The sequence below is a fragment of the Sceloporus undulatus genome, chromosome 3, assembly GCF_019175285.1.
Source record: "Sceloporus undulatus isolate JIND9_A2432 ecotype Alabama chromosome 3, SceUnd_v1.1, whole genome shotgun sequence".
Taxonomy (NCBI): Eukaryota; Metazoa; Chordata; class Lepidosauria; order Squamata; family Phrynosomatidae; genus Sceloporus; species Sceloporus undulatus.
This window is the reverse complement of record NC_056524.1, coordinates 143,465,518-143,483,503: the sequence shown is the minus strand read 5'-3', so window position 1 is coordinate 143,483,503 and position 17,986 is coordinate 143,465,518. Positions and strand designations below refer to the sequence as shown.

General features: G+C 39.9%; 1 protein-coding gene across 8 annotated transcripts in view; it reads right to left on the bottom strand.

The window, feature by feature from the left end:
- Positions 1–3,248: 3,248 nt before the first annotated feature.
- FGFR3 (fibroblast growth factor receptor 3) overlaps positions 3,249–17,986 on the bottom strand; it is a 93,354-nt gene continuing 78,616 nt past the window's right edge. For all 8 annotated transcript variants that reach the window (XM_042456949.1, XM_042456948.1, XM_042456944.1 and 5 more), the window contains exons 12-18: positions 17,185–17,295; positions 14,309–14,499; positions 12,711–12,833; positions 10,705–10,775; positions 10,169–10,306; positions 7,955–8,060; positions 3,249–6,828 (exon numbers count right to left, since the gene is read on the bottom strand). In XM_042456949.1, the coding sequence (XP_042312883.1) occupies positions 6,664–6,828; positions 7,955–8,060; positions 10,169–10,306; positions 10,705–10,775; positions 12,711–12,833; positions 14,309–14,499; positions 17,185–17,295 (905 nt within the window). In that variant the 3' untranslated portion in view covers positions 3,249–6,663. The remainder of the gene's footprint in view (positions 6,829–7,954; positions 8,061–10,168; positions 10,307–10,704; positions 10,776–12,710; positions 12,834–14,308; positions 14,500–17,184; positions 17,296–17,986) is intronic.

Genomic DNA, 17,986 nt, shown 5'->3' with positions numbered 1-17,986 from the left:
ACTTCGTGAAAACCCTTGGTGCGGAGGAGAGTCCAAAGGGCAGCACTCGGTACCGAAAGCAGTCAGGGCCGACAGAGAAGGCAAGGAAGTTCCAGTGGTCCTCTCGGATGCTGATGTGGAAATAGGCATCCCAAAGGTCCAAGGTGGCAAACCAGTTTGACTCCTGTAGAAGAGGCAAGATGGAAGCCAAGGTTACCATATGGAAACGCTTGTAGGCCATGAAAGAGTTCAAAGAACGAAAGTCCAAGATGGCATGGAGGCCACCTGAAGCCTCGGAGACAATGAAATATCTGGGAAATAGACAGTGTCAGGTCCGGGACGGGGAGACAGGCTGAATGCCCCCTTTTTGTAACACAGAGCGCACTTCGTTGAGAAGGGTGTCTGAGGGGAGGGTGGTGAGGATGGTACCCCTTGGAGGGGGGGATTGCAACTCCAGGGCATAACCCCTACAGACAATTGAGAGCACCCAGGAGTCAGTTATAGAGGCCCAAGCATTGTGGAAGTGGGCCAAGCAATACCCGAAGGGGGTTGACAGAACGGAGTGCGTTGGAGAACTTCAGAAAGCAGCGTTTGCCTTGCTCTGAGTTTTCCTTCTTGTGGAAGGGCTGCTTGTATTTTTGTTTTTATTGGCGCTTTCCTTGTTGATGGGAAGGGAAGCATTGTTGGTAGTCCGAGGACTGGTTGGATCTACCCTGGTTGGAGGAGTAGGGGGGTCTTTGCCACCCCGAACGATGTTGAGAGAAAGGAGAACGAGAAGTGGAGGAAGAAGACATACCGTATTTACTGCGTGGGTGAGAGGGGAAGCTCCCTCTTTGCCCTTCGAGAGTTGGTAGGGCTTGGCGAGGGAATGTCAAAAGATGGTCGTCTCGGGTCGGGCCCGAGAGGCGGGTCCAGGAGATGTCTGGGTGAGAGGTGCTGATTGGGCACACGGTACCGAAGCCAGTTTGGTATTGGCTGGCTGGGGTGGCACGTCAGTGTGGGACTGGTGATCAGTGTCAGAGCCCGCAGAAAGACAAGGCTTTTTTGCGGGATGGGATGAGTCCTTGAACTTCTTTTTCTCCGGTTTGGAGGATTCAGAAGACTTACTCCTCTTTGATGAGGATGGGTGGCCAGCCACAGCCTGGGCTGTGGACCTCGGTTTGTCTGGGGTTTGGGACCCAGAGACATCCGTATGGGGTTTGCCCTCGGCTGCAGTAGCCTTGGCAGGGACCCAAGAAGCCAGAGATGAGAGCTTACCCTTGGCAGCGGCTCTAGACGAGGAGGGAGGCCTCAACATTTGCGCGTAGAGCATGGATCTCAGGCACATTTCCCTGTTCTTTCTGGCCTGTGGAGTAAAGGCCATGCAATGAGGGCAGGAAGTGGGGACATGGCCCTTGCCCAGGCAGAGGAGGCACAGAGAGTGTCCATTGAGCGCAGGGATGTTGGTCCCACAAACAGAGCACTTCTTAAAGGAGTGCGCAGACATTTTCAACAAAGCCAAGGGACAAAGAGAAAGAATGGTCGAGTCAGAGCTGTTATTGTTAGTCAGAGTCCAAAATCACAATCCAAAAGCGTCGTCAAGGTAAAACAAAATCAGAGCAAACACAGTAGATGAAAGCGAAAGCTAAGGAAGGAGCGAGTCCTGAGTGAGTTTCCTACACTGCTCATGCAGCAGACAAAAGGAACTGAGAAAGGGCAGGAAGACCTCCTGCCTATATAGAGGGTGGTCGGAGCTACCGCCAAAAAGTGTTCCCTAGCAATTCCAGTAGGATCCGGAAATGCTGCGCAGGTGCAGAATAACCCATTTGTGTGCTTTGCAGAGACCACGAAGAAGAACACACACTGTCTGATACTTTGTATTGAAAATAAGTGTCTGGCTGAGGAATAAACAGATGTCTGGGGGATGCTCATTCCCATGGTAATACTGTAGATCATAAACCTAAAGCAGTAAAAGGAGGCAGGCAATTTTGTTAAGAAAGTAGTACACAGAGTTATATTGATTTACGGACAAATTGTAAAAAAAGCCATGAAAATTTAGGTGAGGGTTGAGAGAATATTGGGCTGGTGTATGGAAATGATATGAGGTCTGTCTGCAGACGTCTTCCTGCTAACTCCTAAGTATACTGGGATAGTTTCATTGTTTGAAACATAGAATACTGGTTCAGTGAACTGTGAGGGAAAAGAACAGTTCTTGACAATTTCCCATTTTTCTTCCCCATTGGAACTGTTTGAAATTGTGCCTTCAATATTTCACATTTAAGAATTACATATGTAGAACTATGAAGTGTGTTCAGACCCTAGTTGAAGTAGTTTCTAGTCCAGAAAAACCTCTAACTGTGACAATGATCTCTTTTTCCCTCTTATTTCAGGGTAAGTTTTCTCTTTACTGTGGAAAATGCGGTGATCTTCCACTTAGGGCATGTGCATGGGGAATTGCTAGTGGGAAGATGCAGTTTTGAAATTCAGCTCCATATTAAAAGCAGACTACATTGCCAGGCTGGCATATGTCAATTCTTTACCATTCAACTTCTCATCCACCTGCTCATGACAATAATGGACTGGTATTGGCAAGGGAACTTTTAGTGTTTAAAAAAGAAAGCTCCATACCATATCCATCAAAAATACCTTTCTGACTTGGAAAAGACACACATTCTTTTTTGCTTATCTTGTTATTTGGGTTGTGGTGGTTGTCCCTTTCAAATCTGTATCAAAGTTCTGTATTCTCCATAGACTTGAATGACATGAGATACTCCAGAATTTTATCTCTGGGAATGCACCAACAAATCATGCATCTATGAATCTTCTGATATCAAATCCTGCCAGCTGTTTTCCAGTCACAGCTTTCCTTGCCCTTGCATGCTACAGAATTTTCTCATTCTTCTGTGAGAACATTTGATGAATTCTCCACTCCTGTTAGGAATTTCCCTGCAAGTATTGCCTTGTTATAATCACACAGTTGCCTTTGGCAATATTCAATTTTCATATTATATGAATGACTAATAGGAAAGGAGTATTAAAGGAAATGATGCCACATTATGAAGTCAAAGAGGATGAGAAGTGTGCACGATTGGTACCTGTATCACCAGTATGCTCTTCTTCCCCTTAAGAAGATATCAAGGTTTCCTTTTGCATAGTGTTTGCTTGGGATATAATGTGTGAAGAATTCCTGTATTTTCTATTTCCAGTTTCCTGAAATATGGCAAATTCTTATTGAGTTTTAAAACTCTTTTCTAACATATTCCATTTATTGTATCTCCAGAGACAGTAAGTATTATTTGAAAGTGAAGGTTTATTCTTTAAAAGAGTCTCCAAAAATTGCAGGAGTGAGGTAAGAGAAGAAATTACATTCAATGTTCTTTTTTTATTTTTAGGCCAAATAAATGAAAGCAAGAACAGACTGTGTTTCACATCTTTCAATAGTTGCAACATAAGCAAAATACAGAAAATACTGAACTAAGAAGATAATCATCAAAATCTCAATATATGCAAAATTTGTAGCTTGTAACATCAGCAGGAAAAATGGTTTAAGACTTGCTTATGCTTTAAAAAGTCTTGGCTAAATAATTATACAAGAACTGAAAAAGCTAAAGAATGAACAAGTTGACAATCTTTGTAAAAACTCAATAAATTTATATATATATGCACATATATATTTATAATAACTAGTAAACTCAGGCACACATTTATACATTGTTCTGGATTGGAATAGCAACTCTTTAGATTCTTGGAATGTAGAAAGCTAGCATACAAAGTAAGAAAATAACATAATTCTTTATTTCAAAAACACAATCATCTATATAAATTTATTTTTTTAAAAAAAAACTCTTTGAAACTTCACATCTATAAATTAGCTATTTTCATAAAATCAATGTTTTATTACAAAATTAATATTAAATTGGGATGGTGGCCATCCTGTTACTTTTTTGAAATAAGTGCTCTGTACAGAAATTATTAGGCTTACTATAGGCATTTCTTGGTGGTTGTAAGGATTAAAAGGTTTTTACAAATGCAACTTTCTTGATCTCAGTCCACTTTATATTTTCCTCATTAGCTAAAATGCTTTGATAGAGTTATCCAGCACATACAAATTTCTCATCTATAAAACATAGCATTTTCCCAAATAAAATGTTAGACTCAAAGACTATTAAATCATCAAGATCTTCTCCATATATAATTTAAATATTTTTTATTTTTTATTTATTTTTGTTTTCTCCCCATTTGAAAAAGTAAATGGGTCTGGTAAGAGAAAACACATGGCATGCACATATGTGCGTGTGCACACACAAACACACACATTCTTACAACTGACATTCAACTTTGCTGCATGTTATTAAGTGAATCGCAAAGAATACCTTCATTCAAAAAAGAGAAAAAAATGCACTCTCACCCTTTAATGCACAGTGGTAAAAGTAATGAAAATTTCTTGTCTTTTGCACAGAAGTAAAAATAATCTCTGGTGCCATCTGTTTGGATTTAACTCTAATATGTTGCAGAACACATATTCACTGCAATCCAGGAAAAATTTTGTTTAAAAAAGAAAATATAATATTAAAAGCAAATAACTGTACAGCTATACATTTTAATATTTCCCATAAATGCAGAAGAAAAATAATAATAATTTATCTTCCTGTACTTGCAATAAGTTAAGTTTAGATCTGGTGAAAAGGTAAATGTATACATTAATATTAAAGTATTAAAACCAATGAAAAGAACCACTGTTAATATCTATAAATAATTTTACAAATATACAAAATGTTAAGATATAATTTTAAAAACAAAAATACAGGAAAGACAAATAAAATCTCTTTCCCTAGATCAGTATATTCTAGATTGAAAGGCTTTTTACTTGGATAAATAATCTTTCAGCCTATGATCTACAATATTATTTTACTCATATATACACAAATATATATTTATAGCTCTGATACACATACATACATATACACACATACACACAAATCTAGGAAACAGAACTTTTTGATAAGTTAAAAGGCGTTTGCCTACAGGTACCCGTAATTATTTTCTCCAAGTATTTGTTGGGCAATGGAAACTGCTACGAGATTTCTGAGAAAAGGTGGCAGAAATCCAATGTGAGAACTTTGAAGCTCTAACCTATAATATTTCTACACATAAGAATATAAGTAAATAAATACAGCAAATAGCAAGATTTGTGTCTAACACTGTTCATGATTTTTAAACAATTCCCTGGAAAAAATTAGGACAAAGTAACCACAAAATGTGCATACTCAAAACCACCCCTCATTTATTACAGTTTACAACATTTCCATGTCTTTAGTGTTCTCTCCTGTCTGCATAGATTCACTTATTCTTTTCCTGATGCTAGTGCAAGAGGCAAAACCAAGGCAACTTCTTAAGAAGCCCGATACATTTAAAAAATTACTAACTCTTCAGAATGGCTTTACAATTCTTTCTATGTAGATGATGAATATATGGTCCTCCAATCCCTGCTTTCTGAGCAGCTGCTCTATGATCAACTGGGTTATGTTCCCCCATTGATTAGGAAGCAGCTGATGTTCCTACCCTTTCTCAAGTGATTTCTGATGTGAAAGACAGAAGCAGGGTCCCTGTTGCAATTCCCTCTCACACTGGCGATCATTCACAGAAAGGGTGTTGGAGAACATCCGTTGGCTGCTTCTCAATGAACAGGGGAATACAGTTGGCCCTTGGTATGCACAGAGGTTCTGTTCTGGATGACAAAAAACATGGGACCTCAAGTCCCGTTCTTCCAACAACAGTGTGCTATGTATGTGACTGCACTGGTGCAGCCACATGCACATCGCCACTGGGGAGAACAGGGCAGGGCCATCCGCGGATTCAAGGGCCAGCTGTAGAATGCTGCTGCCCTGTAAATGAGGACTGGGGAACTTTCATGGTCCCTTTGTATCTTGGGATCGTGAATATGAACCTGTCACAAATATGTTACCCATCTGTAATTACCTTAGTGAATTCTGGTCTAGGTATTTACATAAGTATGAATCCCAGCAGGCAATGTGGCTTTTGAGGTCCACTAAAAGATTCATGTATTCATGGTGTCATAAAACGAACTATGTTGTTTACACACATATCTCTTAAAGATAAATATTTGTTTTCCTCAGTCCCATCATTAAAGGCACAGAATGGTGACTGTGGCACTCTCATTCAAGGGTGAAAGTTCAGCACTTGGGGTCAAGTGTGGGAAACATTCATAGTTCTAGGGGTCAATTTTCCAACCCTGGGACTTATTGCAGACTACATACCCAGACCCTTGCTGAAACCAGAAATGACCAGAGGGCTACCTATGGCTTCACAACACCCTTTTCCAATGTAACATATCCAGGTGTGTAGGAGATGCATAACCCTGATAAGGTGTGTTGGCTGTGGGGAAAGGGCCCTAAGGTCTACATAAATGGAAGGGGCTTGCATGGAGCCAATCACAGATCTAGTTGGAACGCTTACCTGTCACGGTACTACTATTCTGCAAAACGATGTGTTCTTTAGGACCAAACAATGTTTGTTACCATTTGGTTGGTTTAAATAATGGAACAAAGGGAAAATAGGCTCTATGCTATGATTTCATGGGTATACACATCTTTTGTGCCATGGAAGAGAATAAGAAAATCTTTCCCTGGGTTTTATTCCTCCCCAAAACATACATTCAAGAGATTTCTTTTTGCGTGTCTGCTATCATGTCCTGATGATGATGCCATTTGCTTGCTGTTTGGGAAGACAGAGCTCATCTGAGAGAAGATCATGTGCAAATACAGAGTCATCTCCTGATGAGCAGGCACTGTGTGTATCCTGGCCTCCAGGGGAATACTGCTCAAAAGGCACTGACAGGTCAAGATACTCCTGCAAGAAGAACAATTGCACACATAACACAGGGAGAAAACAACTCAGTAATGTTTCTACAGTGACATTTCATTCCTATGCCCAGTCAGGTGAGATGTGGGAGTTCTATACCTGGGTTGTAATTATCTTGACCTCTGCCCAAACCATCCATGGACAAGGCCATGGCAGTTCCAGACATCAGGTTGAGGTATGCCAGTACTTTAATGGAAGCTAGGACTGAAGCAGAAGCAATTGTCTCCATGCAATATGAAGCAGAACCTACTTGTGCTTAACGCAGATTGTCACATTCATTCTTGATTACAAGTACAATGTAACAAGCCATATAGGACTTCCTACTGACATTCTCACATACCTATGGCATGCATATATATATATCTGTCAGTCTGTCCGTCCGTCCCTGGTTTCCACTCCACCAAAAGCATCTGAGGAAGTAGACTGAAGTCTACAAAAGCTCATGCTGCCAATTCTTTCTTTCTGTTAGTCTCAAAAGTGCTACAAGATCTCTCTACATACAGAACCTCCTATGTGAACCATACCAGATGGGATCTTCTGATTTGATTCAGGCTTGATTGTGGAAAATCCTCTCTCTGGCTTTTAAAAGTTATAATAACCTTTTCTGTTTTGTTTTTCTTATACTATTTTACTTGATCTTCCTGTCTTGACAGTGCTCTCTCTTTCTTTAAAAGTTTCTAGTTATCTCTTGCTTTTAAAGAACTCTAAACTTTAAAGTTTGCTTTTAAAGAACTTTAAACTTTAATATTTTAAAGAGTATTATAAAATGCTCTGGAATTAAGTCTCAGATGTGTGATAGCAGTACTAAACCAACCAAGCAATTGCTTAAATTATAATAATAATAACAACTTTATTACGGCCAATTGGCCAGCACGAATTACTTAAATTATGTTAAGCATAAATGGTGCATTACATCAACTGTCTTTACTGTTTATTGGCTTGTGGGGCTGACTGCATCCTGCCCCCTGCACACATCCGATGCAAGATCCTTTGCACAGTTCAAAATATGGTGATGTTAAAGCCTGCTTCAACTATTATTTATAACAGGATTTTAGATGTTCAATTTCTCCATGGAGTAAGGGCTATAGACAGTCCGAAAAGAAGAGATACTCACATCAGTTGAGGTCACTGTCAGGACTCTATCTAGATCCTCCACTAGCTGCTTAAAAGTTGGTCGTTGTGAAGGTACTGCATGCCAGCACTCCCTCATAATCATGTACCTGGTGTGGGAGGGGCATGGATAGTAAAGAAAGAGAACTGGTCACTCAATATAACAAAATCTTATGAAAGGACTTGGACATTCACTTGTGCCTATGACATCTGAATTAATTAATCAATTATATTAACATTATTCAAAAATAAAGGATAGAAGGACTAATGGGAGCCAAAAGAACTTCCAACTCTTATTGCTGTTATCACTGCAAGCTGGAAGGATGCATACTCTGATCTATGTCATCCACCAGGATATTGAAGACCACTGAAAAGCTGCAGGCAATCATGATAAAAGGGGAGATCACTTTTTGGAGGTCTGATCCATTAGCTCCTGGTAGGGCAGCTGCTCCAGTGCTTGCTTCTGTAGTGTCTATTACAATGGGAGAATCAGGGAAGGGGATTTCTTATCATTTAATGTTTGTACAGTACTTAAGATAATTTCACGTGTTTTTAAAGTGCTGAGGGGAAAACAAGCAACAACAGCTAAGAGATGGACTGGATGGTCCATCTTCCAACTCTATGAATCTATGCTTTCCCAAAATATAGCATTTTAACTCACAGAAATATGGTATATAGGAGAGAAAGAAGTATGCTTTCTTTATGAATGCTAATTGCTGGTCAAATAAAATGCAATCATTCTTGCATAAGGTGGTATTCAGAAACCAACAAATTCTCATAAGAAAGAGTTTTATGTATCAGCCACTACTGCACCATGATTTGTAGCTGGGTTGTAGTCAAAGGGGAAGTGAATCACACCAAGCATCAGCTGCACATTAACATATCTTTGTTTTTTTTTAATCAAGTGTTTTTGAATGAAAAATGCCATAAAAACGACTGAGGACTTTTATCACACAGGCAAAAAAGACAGGAGCATAGTGGGATGCTCCCATCAATATTGCACAATAATGCGAACATTATCACAGAACATTGTGTGGTATTGCGATTATCACATGAATAAGGAGGAATTCTAGCACCGCTTTATATTTATGGGAAAATCTCATGAATAAAAAGTAGCGTTAGAATTCCGTTTTATTCATGGGATAATCATGGGATAATCCCAATATCGCACAAAGTTGTGTGATAATCTTCGCATTATTGCACAATATTGACAGCAGCATCCCACTATGCTCCCGTCATTTTTGCCTGTGTCATAAAGTCCTAACAAACTCTGTATGCCTGAGACAATCTTGTGCTTCCTAGTATGAATTGTTATATATAATAGAATTGCTAACTGTTTCTTTTAAAGGGGGCTGTTGGGGGCTTTTGTCTACTGGGCTCTTCCTAAGCGCATGGTCTGAGAGGGCAGGACTTCTGCTGAACCACTGACCTGATTGAGGGAGGAGCTACCAGCAACTAACTCTCCAGTCCCAGAGAGTCTTTTGGGAGAGTTTCTTGAGCAGTTGGAATAAGGCTGCTTGCTTTGTTTTGGTCTGGTAGAGGCTTGCTTGTATGTGAAACTGTTTATTGTTCTAGTGTACTTTGTCATTTTTGTCTGTCGGGTCAAGACTGATTGTTTTTGTGAGCTGAGAAGAAGTGTGATTGTGTGCTCATTAGCACTCTAATGTTCTATTGGATCCTGAGCTCCTGATCAAACTACAGGAAAAACAATTCCACCTCAACATTAGGAAGAACTTCCTGACAGTAAGAGCTGTTTCACAGTGGAACACACTCCCTTGGAGTGTGATGGAGTCCCTCTTTGGAGGTCTTTAAGCAGAGCCTGGATGGCCATCTATTGAAGGTGCTTTGATTATGAATTCCTGCATCCTTAGTAATGTTTTTTGTACTAAAGTTGCTCATAAATCCGCTATCACTGAATACAATTGCAATCGTGACATAAAGAACTAGCAAATTTAAAATTATATCTTTAAATTACACTATTATATGCACAGCGTAAGTGAAATTTTGATAAGATGTTATGTTTTTAAAGAAAATTTAACAAGAATAATTTGCTTTGCCCCACTCACACCATCTCTTCAGCACTATTAAGGGATACAACTAAAAAGAAAACCCCATTTCTGTGGTCTCCAGGTTGACTCAGGCTTCCATCCTTTTGTAGGTCCAGCTTGTCGGGCAATTAAAGACAATCTCTCTCTCCCCAAGGATATTAACTACTTACAAATCATGGGTACAGTTTGCTGGTTTATCCATTCGATGGCCTTCCTTTAAGAGTTTGAAGAGTTCCTCAACAGGAATTCCTGGGTATGGAGACCCTCCTAAAGTAAAGATCTCCCATAGCAGCACTCCAAAGGACCATCTAGGAATCAAAAAGTTGAACATTTCCTGATATCCAGGGGGAAAGGAAATGGACAGAAGGTTTTTGTTTTGTTTGTGTGAAGTGATGTATAACTAGCAACTCATCAACTAATTATCTCGGCTGTTTTTTACTAAGCATTTGCAGATCCCCCTTGATCCATCTCAAAACCAGGCACTAAGTCTGAAATTAAAATGAGCATTTATTCAGGTAGCTGACAGACCTCTATTACTCTATGCTCCTTGAATAGACTATCATCAGTGAATGGAACAAGTCAAATTATTTATGCACAGATTCATCAGATTACAGGATCCCTTCTGTGCTTGGCATTACAATTGTTTCCATGACTCTGTATTTTGCTTTCTTTGCCTACAATTTCAAACAATGAAACCAAAACTTACACATCGCTTTGGTGAGTGTAGACACGGTCAAACAGCGCTTCTGGAGCCATCCATTTCACAGGCAGTCGACCCTATAATTAGAGAGATAAAAAAAGGGAAATATCCACCAGCACTTTCACCCAGCCACTCTGACATCATCTGAATATTTTAATATAATCTGATCTGAAACATTTTAATCTGTGACCAGAACAAACGAATGGTACCAACAGACAATGTAATATTGATCACAGATAAATTAAACTGATTGAAATATTTAATCTCCAACATCCCTGGGTGACCCTGGTCAAGTCACAAACTTTCAGCCTCAGGGGAAGGTAACGGAAAACCTCCTGTGAACAAATCTTGCCAACCCTATGATAGGTTGTCCATAAACTGGAAATAACTTGAAGGCATACAACGCGCGCACACACATAGTATCTCTGATATGATATAAAACCCGTCACAGTAAGGCAAATAGAAGCCTCAAGTCAGGATGGTTAGAAGCCTAAAGGCAAGGTTTTGATAAATTTGCCCCCTGCCATGGGTCAAAGTCTTCCCTTAATGCTGTTTGCTGCTCATCTTGCTTTCTCTCCCCCACCCACAATTCTACTCCCATTCAACCACAGATGGTTCCCTGCCACATGGGGGTACAAGGTACCTGCCTAAGGAATAAGATATGAAGGGGAGGGGTCTCCTCTGTGTCTCATCAGTGATGTCAATACACTGTGTGACACCTTCTCAGCTGTTGCACCCCAATTGTGGAATGTTTTCCTCCTGGAGGCACAACTAGTGCCAAAAATCTTAGGCGTCAAGTTAAAACTTTGTTCACCAAAGCCTTTGGGCCTCATTAATGCAAACCAAAGACTTTTACTAATAGTTTTAAAAAAAAACTTTGCATGTTTAAATCTGTTTTTAATGCATTATATTATTTAATGTTTTAGCTTACATAAACTATCTTACTGTTTTTAGCCCACTTAACCTGTTTTAGTGCTATAGTAAACCAATCTGAGATCCTTTGATATAGGGCAAGGTATTAATATTTTAGATCCACCATGGTGCAGTAGTTTGAGTGTTGGACTACAACTCTGGAGGCCAGGTTTTGATTCCCAGCCCAGCCATTAAACCTACTGGGTGACCTTGGGAAAGTCATGCTCTCAGCTCAGGGGAAGGTAATAACAAACTTCCTCTGAACAAATTTTGCCAAAAAATCCCATCTTAGGGTTGCCATAGGTCAGAAATGACTTGAATGCATGCAACAACATTATAAAAATTTAAAGCAAATAATTAAAATTAAGTAAAATTATATCTCTTGACAGAAAACAATATTATATATGCTACAATCCTGTTCTTGTATACTAGACTTTATTTACTGTTGTCTTGCATATTAACACCAACCCATCCAGTGTGAGCAATCATTTCTATTCCAAGGATACAGACTAGGTCAGATAGTCTGTGAGCTCCTTGCTCAGGGAAATGCAGAAAATGCTCCTAATGTATATTCTAAATTTTATGGTGTACTCTCCCTTTCTCTGATGAGTAGCCAAGTTTGAAACAAAAGAAACCGAGACACGTAAAACCAATGCCTTGTTACCAGCTTAAAAATATTTTTAAATTATAGTTTCTGTTGATGAGAGTTGTTTATTGGCTAGGATCAAGTCACTGTCAGTCAGAATCAGTTTGATTCTGGCTATTTTACAGTGCATTCTCAAGTTGATTCTGACATATGGCGATCCTAACCTAGAGTTTTCTTTGCAAAATTTATTTAGAGTGGATGTGTCATTGCCTTCCAAGGTTGAGCATTTGTGACTTGCCCACAGTTATCCAGTGGGTTTCTATGACCATGTGGGAATACAAACTCTGGTTTCCAAGAGTCCTAGACTGACATTCTATTCAAATCACTACACCATGCTGCCTCTCCTAAAAGAATATATTCTTATAAAAGAATATAAGAAAAAGTTGTTTGCTCATGGGACATCTAACTCCTTAAATTATTCAAATTGCCTCATCTTTGGGAGTTTTTCACTCACATTAGTTGTTTTCTTATAATAATCTATGTTGTGAACATCTCTGGCAAGGCCAAAATCAGCTATTTTCATCACATTGTCTTCGGTGACCAAGACGTTTCTAGCTGCCAAATCCCGATGGATGCACTATAAAGAAAAGGGGAAATTAAGAATAGGAATCGATTGAGAAAATGCTATACTTGTTTACCATGATCTATATGCTGTTACATCATCTGGTTCTCATCTAATCTGGACCTACAGGTGCTTCCTGCAACTCTTCCTTCTTGCCTGGGTGAGAGGAGTCCTCATTATCTCTAATCAGAGGTCAATAGTAGTGACAGAGATTCTCTAGCATTAAAAAAAATAGGATTTTCCAATTTTATCTTCCACATTTGTTTGCCCTACTTGTCAATTAGGACTTCCAGAGATCTGCAGAATTCCAGCCCATGGAGTTTATCACATGGGAGGAATTTCTCTAAATTTCAAATGAAAAGAAATTTACGTGAATTCAAATTATGTTCGAACTGACTTCCCATTGCCCGAAAATAGCTTGCCATTGAATGAAAGTGCATGTGATCACCTCTCACGCAATAACATGAAACCCCATGATTGCGTTCAGACTGACTTCCCATTGCCCAAAATTGCGTGTGGTAGTCTATCACACAATAACGTTAAACCCCATGATTGCGTTCGGATTGCCATTGGATTATACTTCCAATTTCCCTTGTCTGATAACGTCCCATGACTCAGCTGGATTCCAGGAACACTGACAAAGAGCAGGCTGGTCCTTGTCCTCCAAGTCTTTATGAGGACCAGGAGGGGAGAGGGTAATCCAGGCCTGGTCTCAGGGAAGAGCCAGGGGAATGCAATGAAGCACCTTCAGGTAGTGTTCCTAAGGGTTCATGAATGAACCAGCTGAGAATATTTGCTCCCCATCCCTGTACAAGGAGAAATCATAAAGCTGAAAAAGACCACAAGGGCCATCCAGACCTTTGAGACCACCTAGGGTGGAGCTTAGTTCCTGGGCAAAGAGTGTGGGGTGGAAGAGCAGAACGTTTCATGGTAGCCATATAGACAGCATTGCAAAAAGAAAGGCTTCCTGATTTGAGAAGCATGAAGTAGAAAATGCATCTCCTTTTCTTATTTGCTTTTCGAGAAGACATATTCATTCTCTGAAGATGCCAGCCACAGATGCTGGAGAAATGTCAGGAAGAAACTCTTTTAGAACATGGCCACATAGCCCGAAAACCCCACAAACAACCATATTCATTTTGTCTTTTTGTTTCTTCCTCTCCACTATCCCAACTGCAGCCCCACATCATGTATAGCTAAGCTTGCATGTAGAAATAATCATATGCTACCATATGCATATTCTCATTTGACTGTCCCTTTTCCTTTCCCCATTACTATAGTGCTCCCCAGTTAACGTAATGATCCAAGTTGTGCCACTTATGTTTTTAAAATTCTGTATAGAAGTGAACAAATGGATATTGTTTTTGACTCCTCCGAAAGCAAAACTACTTTGCAGATGGTACTTAAGCATTCACACAATTTATGCATCACTTTATAGATATAAAACAAGAAGCCTTGAGAGTTTGTTTCTTGCCAAGTTTGGTACTCACTTTCTGAGATGCCAGATATTCCATTCCACGGGCTACTTGGTAGGCACATGAGACTAAGTCTTTAAATGTTAATTGTTCCTCAGGCAGCTTGCAGGTATCAAAAGAGTAATCCATGCCAGGTGGCCGACGAGCTCTAAGGTATTCTCGTAAGTTCCCTTTTGATGCATATTCCACCAGAACATAGAGAGGGCCTGAGGTGAAACATTCAGTTAGTATCTAAAACAAACTCTCTTGTATCTTCAAGCTCTCATTCCAATGAGCAGCAAAAGCATTATTCTGGCATGTCTCTCCTCAATGAGTATAGAATCTATGGAATTAGGTTTAATCATGAGTTAATCAGGCTGCTTCTTTGCTGATTTTCAGGAAAACTCTGAAAACCCAATTGTTCTTTCTAGTCTTCCCTTAGTTCTTAAGCAGCTAGTTTTGTATGCATATATGGTTTTGTACTTTTTAATACTGTACATTGCTTTGGGAGGATTCCATTCCTAAAGGCACCTTCATGCCACTTTAAGTAAATAAATTTCATTTAAATAGGAGGTAGATATTCCAGTTCCAGGACAGCTGAATCAACTTTAATATTGCTATGAGGACAGTTATGAGGACAGTAACATTAACATGAAAGAATACAGATGGTCTGGGGAAGACTGATGAAATCTTTCAGAAGTATTAATCCCACCTCCCCCCTTTTTCATATTTTGTTCTCTTACAACTAGGAATTATAATGGTTTTAATAGCCATTTGAAGTAAACATGACACTCATTTTGAATGTACCGGACATTTTTATTTTAGTATAAAAGTTAAGTCAACAAACAAACTGGCACTTACTGGTTATACAAGTATTTACCGCTCTTAGGTCAGTATTTAGCAGGAACACCTACAAGTAATTCTTATAGACTGAAGTCTACGAAAGCTCATGCTGCCAACCTCTTTATTTCAGTTAATCTCAAAGGTGCTACAAGATCTCTCTACATACTCTTCTTGGATAAATCTTTATCAGCTTTGTGCATCTGAATGCTGCAATTTGTGCACCACCCCAAGATTTAGTATAAGGCAGATTTGTATGTTCTTTTAATTGTATGCCACTCTCTATCAAGGAGCAGGACATTTTGTCTCTCCCTGTTTGAGCCTTATGCACTTGTACCACTCCTTGTAGAAGTATTCATCCCTTCTGTTGACTTTTGCTGTGTGATAACCTGGGATTGTAGTTGATTTAACTGTCATTAACCATTTGATGTCCAGATGATGTCCACGGGTGGTACACTTTTTGGATGTTTTTCTGCCATAGTCTTGGACAAGAGACATATCACCATGAAAGTTACCAATTTTTCCTGATTTTAGAAATAAAGTTTTCCAATGGCCTCCCGAAAGGCAACAAAAAGGACAGGAAAACAACAACCCCTACCCTAGTGTATATCCTCAGAAACAATTTTAGGGTATAGTGCTTATGAGTATAAAAGTTATACTTAACTAATCGATCACAGGCCCATCCACTAATTTGTTGGATTTTCCCTTTACAATTGTCACCACACTTTGTGGCAAATAATTCAATAAACTAATTTATGAACTCATGAATTATTCCCTCATTTGTCATGAAACTACCATCAGTTAACTTCGTACTGTGACTTGAAGTTCTAATTATATCCATGTTATTAGAACTCCATGTCAGGGACATGTATTATACAGTGCATCCGCCCCATACGCGCTCAAGCCGCGGGGTGGAAGGGGCGGTGCGTCCCATTCAATTCAATGGGTGTGCGCGCCCGTTGCGCCCTGCGTGCGCCTGCGCCCCATTGTTTCCAATGGGGCTCGAGCATAGGTGGAATTCGCCTTACGCGGAGGGATCCGGAACGGATCCCCCACGTAAGGCGAGGACGCACTGTAGAAGTTTTATAGCCACTTCCTTGTCACTTGACTTTTCTTCTAAACCGGACTGAGCACTATTACCTCCCAAAGAAAGGAGTGGGATGAAACCATGTAGGCAAGAAAGGTGTTGGTACTACTTTAGAGCCAAAATAGATATGACACTCATTGTGTGAAAGCATTTACCGTATATATTAAACTATGTGCCCCAAAATTGAGCCTAAAATCCTGGGTCAACTTATATATGGGTCAATACACTAATACTGGTTAGAAAGGTCCTGAAACAAGCACCCTCGTGATGCCCCACTCTTCCTGCCTTGAGGCAGGTGTGTATGTAAGTTTGCCAATCCAATTTGAAGCCTTCTTTTCCCATCAAAGAAACACCCCATTTAACCCCACTTCTTTCCCTTCCCAATCTAATTTGAAAGCCTTCCCTTCCCATCAAAGAAACACCCTACTTCCTTTCCTCCCCAACCGGTTGTTAAAACCTCTCCCTCCAGCACCTGCGAAGTGGTATTAGGTGGCCGAGAGAGGTCCAGAGAAGGAGAAGGAGGGATGGAAGTGATGTTTCCTGCTTTCCATACTTTATTATAGCCTCCTAAGTTTTACCCTCGACTCATCCATGGATCATACCAAAAGCCATGATTTTTATCCTGAAACCTTCCCTCGACTTATACGTGAGGTCGACTTGTACATGAGTATATACGGTAACTCCCTTCTTTTGAAAAATATGGAAGAAGCTGTTGTGGGAGGTCTGAAACAGTACCAGAGGATGGGGGGGGGGGGGGGGGGAGGATTAATACTGACGTTTAACTCTGAAGTTCTCACAAAAATATATTCTGAGTTAGAGAAAAGCTGCCATGATGCTAATTCCTAGTATAACAAAATTGCTGAAATTTTAAACTGGAGGTGTAGAGTTTTGGGGGCTTACAAAAACAGATTGTAAAATGACATGGTAACCCATGTGCTGCAGTTTCCCACTCCATCTTCTGTAGCCAAATGCTTTGGGAACTTACCATCCTGTGTGCAGGCTCCCAACAGATTAATAATATTTTTGTGCTTCCCAATCATTTTCATCATTTCCATTTCTGAGACTAAGTCAGACAGATCTTTGTCTGTGGCATCATCTATAGAATATATTAAAAAGAAGGGGGGAAAAACAACAATCAAGGCCAAACATCCTTTCATCATGTGGCATATATCAAATTCATTCAAGTACGCCATTCAGTCATCTGTTCCAGCAGACTGACAACACAATGCAGCACATACTGCTAGAGCATTCAATGTTAATTCCGTGGTATTCTGTGGCTACTGATTGTACACAAATTAATTAGTGCTCCCTCCTCTTCCCATGACACATCTTCTTATTAAAGCTAGCCATTCCAACCTGATGTAGCAAATAATGACTGGCATCCTACTGAATTACAATGTTGTATGTTGTATCACAACTTATTTTTTGTTGTTGTGGAAAGCAAAATTCATTATTACCTGCACAACAATCAATATCCTTCCTGTTGTGCAGGTAACAATATCCTCCTTGTTGTGCAGCTCCCTGACCACATCCATTTTCTAGTCAGTGGACAGTTGGTGGTGGGGGCAAAGTAGCTAAAAAACGTGTAGCTGTTTTCCTATAGCTGGGTGCAGACCAATGACATTGTCTTTAAGGATTTCAGGAGGCCCTCCAAAGGTTACTGTGGATGCCTGTCGCTGTGTGTCAATTTATATAGGAAAACAGTTGGGCACTTGTTTGCTGTTGCCCCTCATTCTCCACCAATCAGGAAATGGCCAGGTTTGGAAGGCTGCAGCTGAGAAAAAAGT